This window comes from Pteropus alecto, unplaced genomic scaffold (assembly GCF_000325575.1).
Source record: "Pteropus alecto unplaced genomic scaffold, ASM32557v1 scaffold3, whole genome shotgun sequence".
In the NCBI taxonomy this organism is placed as follows: Eukaryota; Metazoa; Chordata; class Mammalia; order Chiroptera; family Pteropodidae; genus Pteropus; species Pteropus alecto.
In genome coordinates, this window is record NW_006442484.1 from 59,935,693 (window position 1) to 59,946,877 (window position 11,185).

The 11,185-nt window shown below is 35.0% G+C and overlaps 1 protein-coding gene across 1 annotated transcript in view; it reads right to left on the reverse strand.

Annotated features, from left to right (window-relative positions):
• Positions 1 to 11,185, reverse strand: part of DNAH7 (dynein axonemal heavy chain 7) — a 209,522-nt gene that overhangs the window by 88,348 nt on the left and 109,989 nt on the right. The window contains exons 37-42 of the mRNA XM_006921302.3: positions 10,333 to 10,352; positions 9,032 to 9,187; positions 8,123 to 8,291; positions 5,940 to 6,066; positions 4,494 to 4,713; positions 389 to 1,261 (exon numbers count right to left, since the gene is read on the reverse strand). Coding sequence (XP_006921364.1) covers positions 389 to 1,261; positions 4,494 to 4,713; positions 5,940 to 6,066; positions 8,123 to 8,291; positions 9,032 to 9,187; positions 10,333 to 10,352 — 1,565 coding nt within the window. The remainder of the gene's footprint in view (positions 1 to 388; positions 1,262 to 4,493; positions 4,714 to 5,939; positions 6,067 to 8,122; positions 8,292 to 9,031; positions 9,188 to 10,332; positions 10,353 to 11,185) is intronic.

An 11,185-nucleotide genomic window follows, 5' to 3' on the forward strand; every position in this document is an offset into this window, starting at 1 on the left:
TACTCCACCATTGCTTAATTGCACCAACAACCCTTCTCAGCTCTTCTAACCCTGCCCACACCTCCATAAATATTCATTTCATTCAGCTTTCTTTAGCAAAGCCTTCTAGCGTGCTCTCCCTTTTCTGTCAGGAACTGACTGATATATAAATTTACCTGAAAACTTTCAATATATTGAGGTTAATGACTATGTACACTGGTAATAAAATGTTTTCCTATTACAATGATTTCTAGAACTATAAGTTCATGAAATACATTATTATTGGTCAGAAAATTCTGCTAAAATTACATTTTTTTTTTTTTGTGGGGGAAAGTCTATAAAAATAACTCATGATGATAATGGAGATTCGACATTGCTAGAAGTCTAGCTAAAATTTATATGGCCATACCTGAAACCAGTCAATGGTACAGCAGTTAATGAGAGAAGGAAATTTCCTAAGGCGATTCCGAAACGCGTCTCCAATGGGACTCATGGCGAGGACAACATGCAGCTGGTTGCGGCAGCGATCGATAAACATGTTGAAAAGAGCTATCGGGCTTCCATCCGTTTGTTTGGTTTTATCTCGTTGGCGATCTAACTGACGCATCTTATCACATATCTCCTGCTTCTCATCTAATGCAAAGAGATTTGGAACCTCCCCAGCATTTAGCAGATTGTTGACATCTTCTAGAAAGGACTCCCTTTTAATCTGAGTATCTGTAAACAGGAACACACCATGCATCTCACCTTCGGCACATTTCCTTAAGATCACTTTTAAATCTTCATGCCACTCAATGCTACCATAGCCCTTGGAAATTTCAACCTGGAAAACTGAATAATCAGCCATATGGGCAGCTAATCTAGTGACAGACTGTCTTCCACTCCCTCCAACACCAACCAGAAGAGCGTGGCTGCGAGGCTGCTTCAGGATCCTTGAAATTCTGCTAATGTGTTCTATGGCAAATCGGAATAAGACGAGGTTCATGGTTTTTTTGCTCATGTTGTTATATTCCTCAAGGTGAGCTTCTACTATCGTCCGAAGATTATCCACATCTGCAACTTCTCTGTAGTTGGTGTCCTCCCTCTTGGGATCGTGGAAATCACAAAACATTAAGCTGCGTAGGTCATCTTCTTCCACCACCCCATCGCTATCAAAATCCAAATGTTGAAAAAGTTCGTGAAAATTTTCGTTCATATAATTTTTCAAAATTTCTCGAATGTGGTTGATAAGCCAACTTCTGTCTGCATTATCCAGAAGGCGATCATAATACACTCTAAGGACCTGAATAATAATAAAAAAGCAACTTTAGAAACTGGTTCTTCTTCTTTTTTTTTTAGTTTTATTTCTGTGCTAATCTCAAGTAATATAAAAAGTACCCTTGGGAAATTTTTATGAGTTTTATTAAAAGCATATCCAAACAATCAGGACTAACTCATAATCATGTTTAATTTAAAAATTCATTTTGATTATATGTATTTAAAATGATACACAGTTACATTCAGTTATTAATAAATAAAGGTAATTTGGGGGGACCGAAGCAGACTGTAAAGATGCAAAGAGTATTAAGGACTAAAGTAGGAAAAAAAATTAGAGAAGATGAGTGACTGCCTTTGCTGTTCACTCATATATAGATAGAACTGGGTATTGGTATTTAGGATTTTTAAAATTATTGGCAAATCGATAGCTTTTATTTGTTTTTGGTTTTTTTTAAAGCACATTTTCTAGGAAAAGAGGAACTGTCTTAGGTAGAAAGTAAATTTGCTTTGGACATTTATTCATTATTTTTGTTGTCATTGCAGAGAGTGATCTACTAAAATAAACTCTGACTATAGACATGTTACGAGATTGAAAGAAATAGTTAATCAGGCTTGCTACGTAAAATAATTATTTCCTCGAAGTAGCATGGGTGTCCGCTGGTTAAAGTCTGTTTTGGACTGAACTGTATTCCTCCTAAATTCATAAGTTAAAGCCCTAATCCACAAATGTAACTATTTGGAGAGAGGTCCTTTAAGGTGGTAATTACGGTTAAATGAAGTTATAAGGATGAAGCGCTAATCCAATACGATTGGTGTCCTTATAAGAAGAGGAAGAGATAACAGAGCTCTCACTCTCTCTCTCTGCAGGCACACAGAGGAAAGGCCATGTGAGGATACGTGAGATGGCATCTCTCTGCAAGCCAAAAAGAGAACCTTCACCAGAGCCCCACACTGACAGCAACTTGATCTTGGACTTCTAGACTCCAGAACTATGAGAAAATCAATTTCTGTTGTTTAAACCACTCAGTCTGTGATATTTTGTTATGGAAGCAGAAGCGGATTAATACACATATAAGCAATGTTTTTGTCAGTAAAACTTCTGATATTTGGGGGAAATTACTTAAACCTGTCTGCATCAGCTTCTTCACCTATAAGATGAAAGTAGTAACACTTGCCTTGCAAACCTCACACATGTATGGTAAAAATAAATGACAACATATGTGAAAGCTATAGAATTGAGAAATATAATTACTACAACTGCCTTGGAGTCAACCTAATGGTGTACAAGAATAATGATTTTAGTGTTTTCACTGTCGTCAAGTTTGATGGCATAATCATGTCATCCCTTTTTCTAATAGTGGTGGCTGCAAAGGCATATGGTGAGATTGGAGGCTCTCTCATGCTTCAACCAATTCAAAAGCTATTTCTCTATGGGACAATCTAGTTTCCCAACATATGCCAACAGTCACCTCCTTGGACTGAGGGACTGAAAACCTCCTATGATATCCCTCTGAGAAGACTTAACTTATTATGTCATATGAATAGAAAGTAATTACTAAATATTACATGTCATTCTAGTACAAACCTCATTAAATGGCCAAAGAGTTCAATAGCCATTGTCAAAACTCAATGATCTGACAACTAAGGCAGAATAGAGATCTGAAAAATGCTAAAAAGTAACTCTATCTACTGAAAATATACAATGGTGCATATGAACAGTTCCCGTGATTGGAAGAAAGCAATGCATATATAATCCTAAATGATAAAAAATGTTATGTGTAGCAAGACTGCCTTCTTTCCTCTCTTCATTCACTCATTCACCAATGTTTATTGAGTGCTTGCCATGTGTCAGGCACTGGGGAAAACAGTGAATAAATGAAATTGCTGTTTTCTTAAAACTTCTATTCTAGTGGAGAAAATATGTAAGCAAAATTATAGCTGGTGGCAAGTGACATTCAGTATTATGAAGAATAAAGCAAGATCAGGGATAAAGAGCTGCAGGGCATAGGGATGGTCCAAGGTGAGCCTCAATGATAAGGGGATACCTGATCAGAGAACTTAAGGAGGTAATGGGGCGAGCCTTGTGAATAATGGGGTTAATAGTATTCTAGGTAGAAGAAATATTAAGGGCAAAGTTCCTGAAATAGAGAATGCTAGATGCTTCCTAGAGTAAGATGTGGCCCACGACAAAACACTGCCTTAGGCAATGCACTCTTTCAGTGAAGTCAATGACATCTCTCCTCTCTCCCTCTCCACATTTCAGCATATGTCCATTATTCATGTGACCTACTAGACTAACATCCTGTGTCCATGTTCCAGAACATGGGTCCCACTCTGGCAATTAAGTAACCTACAGTGGAGTGCAGTAAAAATCTGCAAATCGCACTTTTCCCAAGAATCACTTTTTAGGGACTTTGCTGTGGCCAAAATTTCCTAGTGGAATAGATCTTCACTTGGACATATATTTGAAGATATGAAGACTTAGGAATTTAAACTGTAGATCTAAAAAGCCTACAGAAACAGAATTTTTTAAAGCCCTTTTGAAATTTATGTCTCCGTAGCACATGGTTTTAACATATTCCCATTATCTAGAATTCTAAAATTAAATTAACTATATTATTTATATATTAAAAATGAAAGAACGGTCTTCCTTCTACTTTTTCATATTCTTTGCCTATTTTTAAAATATTGAACTATAATTTTTGACACATTAATCTTTGTATTCTCTTTCTCTTTTTCTCTCCCTCCCTCTCTCCACAAGTTTTTACAAGAAAATGTTCACCCACATGCCTCCTCTCAAAGAGAACTTAACCATATTTTTCTATAGTTTCTATGCTCTCCGAACTTGTTTGCTTTGCAGTTCTTTTGGCACCTACTAAAACAATACGTAAGTAATATAAACACATTCGCTTCTTATGAAAAAGCTCAAAAAGTGTTCTATCTCAAAATTATTTGAAGTCAAACTAACGAGGGATGTCACTTAAAGGAGATTGATCCCAAGTGGTATCTACTTCAAGGTATCTAATAAATCAACAGAAATTCAATATAAATCAACAGAGAGATAAAGCATTTTAAACATCATAAACTATCAGTGTCAAATAGTTTTAAGAATTAACTTGATTATTGACCTTCGTCATGTCAAATAACTGAATGCATTTCAACAGTATAAACTGCTGAATATTTCTTCTTGTCCAGTGTTGGCATGATAAAAATCTTTGTTTCTTACAGAATCATATTTCAACAACATGGAAATATACCTCATGAACCCAAAGACGTTTAATTACTTCTTTGGTTTCTGCTGTTTCTGGTCTCGATAAACAAACACCTTGAATGACACGGGAGAAATCTCGGAGATTGAACAAGTAGTGAGATTTAGCTGGAGTAGGCAAGAGATTCTTCATTGCTTCTTTATACAAATTCATTGTACCATTTACAACTTGTGTTGTCAAATCTAGAAAATCATCTGGAAATTTATAACTTAAAAAAATTTAAATAAAAAGAAAATTTAGCAAATATAAAATTATGATACCTAATTTTATGGTAGCATAATTATCATACAATTTTTATTCTAATTAAATCAATTGATTTAATTTACAGATCACCCTTTCTTGTTATAATAATAGAATTACTTCTTTTAAAGTTACTTTCCATTCATTACCTTATTTCATGTTCAAAGCAACTCCATGAGTAAGCAGAACCAATTTAATGGACTTTCAATTACTTAAATAAGTGAACAGAAGAGCCAGCCAAGGAACCCACATTATATAACTCAAATCCAGCATCTATTAGACAAATGAATCTTAAACTTTTCCACTCCCTGGCACTCTCAATTGCATATAGATAGAATCCCTGAAGAACAATAGTGAAACACGTATTTTCAGAGAAAGAGAAGGAAGAAAATAAAAATATAGAAAAAATTAAGGAAAATAGAAAAAGAAAAAGGAGTGCTAAAAAGAAAGTTAAATAAATAGTAAGCCAAGATTTATAGAAAGGGGTGGGTAGGGGGGCAAAGGGCATGATTAGGGTAGAAAGAACATGAAGAAAGAATATACATTTGGAAAAACTGTTCATCTTTAACTTCTGCCTTGATGAGGAGTCAGCTGTCCTCCATCATCCCTGCATTGAGCCTGGAAAGACAATTTCCTGAGAATGGACATCAGGGAGCTGAGACTTGCACTGCTCAGGTCCACCTGGCCTCCTGACTCCTGCATATCTTATGGAGAAGCACTGAGTGTCCAGAGCGAGGAAACAACATTTCCCCAGGGTACAGGATCCAAGGCTACACTCAAACATAGATATTCCTGAGGAACTCAAAGAGTTCTACTGGAGGGTATCAAAGTTACAGGATAAACTTGGAATATTTTTCCAGCATTAATTACACTACATGGTGAAAATTCAAAATAATGATAATTCTAATATGAACATATTATATGACAGAATGCAAAATTTGTATGAATTTTTAGACTAAAATCAAGACTTTGGACAAAAAAAAAAAAGAGAGAGAAAGATACTCTGGTTCCTTTTACATTATGCTCCCATAGCTAAAGATGGGAGCAGTGAAGGGGAATAATTTTACTTGTTAACTTTTTCCTTGTCTAAGGATACTTTAGTGAAAAACTTTGAAAAGTACAACTTATATTGATATGTTTTCGAAAGATTTTATTCCCCTTAATGGAAAAACAAACACACCCTAAATTACTTACCAGATTTTTAAATGCCAGGTTAAGATTCTAGAGAAGATTGCAAACATGGACTTATCACTGAACTCATTGATTGTTATAATATTGAAATGTCGCATGTATCGAGGAGTTACCGGATTTCGACCACCACCTATATATTGAAAAGGATAACTCTTAACAACGTTACTAGTATATGCCAGAGTATTTTCTCTAATATTTTACAGCATAAAATCAGATGGACAAATTTGGGGCACACTGAATAAGAATAATCAGTTGTTTGGATAACGCTGATCTCAAAAAAATTTTCCCCTCAAACTCAAGGTTTTTTTTTTTTTTTTTTTTTTTTTTAAGTCAAATTATCTGAATGAGTTCAACTAATTAGACATAATCTTAGATCTAGTTTACGTTGCCAAAGGAAATTCTCCCAGACAGGAAGCGCCATTGGCTGCCTTCTCCATGACTCACAGCCCCAGTTAACTGTGAACGTCCTCATTACAATAAAATATTAAGATACAACTTAATATAAGGTGAACCCAACTGACCAAACTTTAGAGTCCTTCCCATGTGTCTGAAATTCAACACAACTTTGGCATACAGCTTAATTTTTTTCCCATATCTTGAAACAAATTTTCCTAAGACTAGTCTATGTGGTTCAAGTGGCCTAGCCACTCGCATTTTTAAAAATTTGGCCATTATCTCACTTTCATAAAATATTGATTAAATTTTCAAATATGAGGCTTTAATAACTGACTTAGAATGTAATACATCCTTTAACAAAATTGACTGATATTATCATCTTTAAATATATAGACAAACTGCAATTGTTTTTATAAGGGATTTTATTATGAAATCTTTGGTAAATAAGTGATTTAAAAAGTGTATAATATCACTAAGATGTATTTTGCATAAAAATATACAGATTCACATTTTATGTTTGTTTAAAACCAGGTAAATCTGTATTTCATTTTTATCACTGAATCATTTAGTACTTATTCTGAAAAACATGAATAATGTGTGAAAGCATATAATAGTCTATCGACTGAAATAGTTTTATATGTCTATGTATTGAGAAACTTATAATGAACACTGATTTACCTGGTAAGTTTAAGGAGATGGTGAAAGAAGTGCAGAAGAAAAAGTGAGTAATTAGGTCCCCTGGCTTTGTCTTTAACCCATCCTCCCAGAGAACATTCAGAAATGGTGGTACTTTTAGGAAACAGGGCCCAAGAGGAAAAGATACCTCATAGACTCAGCCTACTCCTCTGAAGAGGCAGGGAAAAGTGGACATGTAGTACAAATGACTGGCTTGTGATGGCTGGAGAGAGATAAAGTAGAACTGAAGTTTAAGGCCCAGGGGCAGTAGTCTTATGAGAGAGAGAAAGAGAAAGAGAAAAAGAGAGAGAGGGAGGAAGGGAGAAACTGACAGAGAGAGAGAGAGCATCAAAGTGGTCCAAGGAGTGTGCTGAGAACAATCACTGACTCAGCAAACTGCATTATGGGTCAGATAAAGGTGAGAGGTTCAGAGGCAAATACCAGAGAGATTCCTAAAAGAAATGGTACATTGAGAAAATACATTTTTGAGAAATAGAATACTAGCCTGAGTTCAGAATAAGAATAAAGATGTCCAATTAGTTGACTCAAGCCATTTTAGATATTCCAGCATAAAAAATTTCCCCCACATAAAGATTTATTTGAGTTTACAAATTTCTCTTGGAAAAATGTAAAGGGTCTTTAAGAATTAATTCTTTTGGCCATCTCCTACTTAAATTCCTCTCAACAGCCTTTCTGTTGAGTCCACAGTTCTAGACTCACTAGAATAGGACTAGGTTGGGGTAGAGGAAAGGTGAACTCTGAACCAAGAATGTTTCATACAGTTGAAACTTTAATGAATGAAACAGAGGGAAATGAGCTTCCCAGGGGTATGTAGGTTCTTAGAATGCAGGGATAGGAAATAGGAAACAAAGTTCCAGAAGGTGAGAGAAAATGGATTTGGAAGAGATAGTGGAAGAATGGCCCAAACCAAGGCAACCCACTTTGCAGTGTTGACCACTGTGGTACACTCCCTTAAGTCATAACGTATACACATAGAAAACACATACACAAAACACTAACTCAAATAGTCCAATTGGCTTTCTCTTTCTCCAGCTCTCTTTAGATATAGCCAGAGTGATTTTCAATCTTAATAATCATGAACTTGGAAAATGTACCTGGAGGTCCCATAGCACACATGATTTGAATATCCACTAGTTTAATCATAGAACAATCTTTTAGGTCGTACCAATTCCAGTGATCTAACCACTGTCTCAGTAACTCAATGGGAGGTTGAGCCCCGTATACCTCCCGAGCAGGCATATTGACATCATCTACAAACACAACCTGAGAATGACAAGAGAAAAGGTATACATCTTAGAAAATATTTACATCTTAATATAGTGTCTTACTGTATAAACAATGTTGAGGCAAAGAACTGGATCATCTTATAGACTTATGTGAGAAGCAAAGGTTTTCTTTTCAAATCAAGAATAATATCCCTTAGCATCCACGCCTCTAAGGGGTAGGGAGACAGTTTTATTACTAACTTTTATAGAGTAAGAGTTCTGGACTTATTAATCCTCTCATACAATTTATTCCTCAATATGCCTTTTCTTTTCTCCTTGTACAACTTCAATACATTAAAATAAATGAGAAAGGTGTGATTTTAAAATGATTATAACATCTAAGTGGTTAGAGTGACATTTAGAAGGGTATCCTTGGTAGAGGAACACAGGTAAATCAATTGATAGCTTGTCTGTTTAGGGGCTTAGAAGAGCAAACAGCATAGACTCTGCTGAGTAAAAATGTCAATGAGAGAATTAGGAAAGTAGATAATTTACCAGTTGAATATTCTACTTTCAATTCCAAGGACAATTGCTTATTTCTAATGTCAAGTTGGCTAATGCACATACAAATATGAACATGCATTTAGGAAAACTTCTTCTTCAAAGTTTGTGTTTAAAAAAAAAAAAGCTGTAGAAAAAGATTTCAAGCCCCAGTATATCTGGTTTTCCTTGTTCTGACTGTAGCAGTATGTATGAATAGGACCAGTGCTGTAGCATATATATTGAAAGAGCAATTACCATTCTCTTGCCCAAAGGAGGACCAAAAACTCCCTTTCTTCTTTTGTCCAATTTTGACATGATAATATTCTGAGTTTGAGCTGCTGTAGTTTGTGCTGAGAAGTTAATTAGCAGAGGCTTGTAGATTTCTTTATTGAGTTGATTTAAAAGGAAGTTCTATATAATAGGAAATAGTAAAATTAGCCATAGATGAAATATTTTGACAGTTCAAAATAAAACCTAAGCATCACTGTTGACACACTTGAATTTAATTTTAGAGTGTCTTAACAATGTACAAAGAGATGGAATCATTAGAAATGAGTTACCATGTCAATGATGTGTCTCTATTTGTCTAGGCCCTATGCATGTAGCTTCTCTGATTTCCAAAACCATCATGTAGATTATGTATGCCTTCTTAACATGAAGTCACAGGGACTCAGAGGTTAAGAAACTAGCTTAAGGTGTCAGGAATGGGGCAAGAATTCAGACTGCCATTTGTCTCTTTCCAGATCAATGTTCTTTTTAATATAGCTTATTATCTTTCTACTTAAATATCAAGTTACTAATTATAAGTTAGGGAGCTTAGATAGATAATATAATTGTATTTTAAAAATGGAATTCACTGGAAAGTAGGTGTAATTATAATGATTCTTAATCAAGATGTTGTGTTTTGCAAATTATCTTATACATGAATAATGAAATAGAAAACTATTTATAATATATTAAGTAGAAAAAAGTAGATTACAATATAAAATGCAAAATATGTCCCCAATTTTGTAAACAGTAATGTTTGTTTGTTTGTTTTGCCTGGATAGTTTATTGCCTGGGCTGAATTGATGGGGGTACAAATGACAAAAGGTTTTATTTTTTTCTAGCTACTGCCTTTAACTATGTCAGCTCTCCATTCCCTGACTCTTGACATCTTGAGTAAATCCCTTAGTTTTCTGTACAGTTTCAGTTGTTTTTTTAAAAATCCAAGTCAAATCAACATTTTGATTTAAAAGCTCAGTCAAACTTTCTCTCCTCCCTGCTCTTGGATATTCCCTGATACATACAGTATTTAGGTTATAATAAAGATATCATTTCAATCTGTTGTGAGATTATTTAACAAATGATATCGGGACAATTATTTAACTATATACCCAATATGTTCCAAAAGGATTAAAAGATTGAATTAAAATATAAAATCAATAAAAAATGAGAAATAGGTACTCTCATAAGTTGGGAGAATGTGAATTGACTGGGAACTGCAATGAAGGAGGAACAATTGATGGCTCCTTCACTCTCCTTTTCCTTTGTTCCCTATCTTTTTCCTGTCCCACAGTTGGGTAAGGGGCAGAGCAAAAGGAAGAAAGGCAAAAGTCGTACTTCACAGGCATTACTGTGGTTCCCTCTTCGCTAATGCTTGCTTGCCCGCTGTCATGGCAGGCTTCCAATTGCTTGCTCTCTGAGAGGAGCAGATGTGCAGGTTCTTTAGATACTCCAAAGGGACATCCACACTGCACAGTTCCCTGACAAAAGGGCACTGATGAAGTTCCCTCACTGCTGTGGGCAGTTGTCTAGAATGGAGTCCCAGGAAGACATCTTCCATGTTGCCCAATTAGCCCTGATGAAACTTGCAACTACTTGCCATGCAAAAGTCTGAGGGTACTATTTATTATTAGTTCCAGCCAGCTTACTGCCTTTGGAAATCTGAAACTAAAGACAAGAACCGGTCTTTGATCAATGTGACCTCCTAAACTAAAGGGAACACAGCCTGTGTAAAGCTACTGAGATTTGGAGCTTCATCTATTACAACAGCTAGCTGGAATAGATTCCAGAAATCATTAACAAAAATTAGTCTTATTACTACATGGTAACCGTTCAGATATTAAATAATTTAGAAAATTAAATATCAAGCATAATTAACCAAAACACCTTTTTCAAGGGATATAAAATTCTTCGTCCTAGAAAATGGGACAGTAATTCAGTATATAAAGTTACGTCATATCTTTAATCAATTTTCTAAAATAAATAGGCAATTACACAAGAATTCTCTGTGGCTCCAACATCAAAATACTTGAGTATTTAAAGATATTGTCTACTATTTCAGGTAGTTTTTAAAATAGTGTTCTTAGGAATATTATGCACATTTTAATATGTAGATTTCTACAATACTTACAATAATGTAAACAC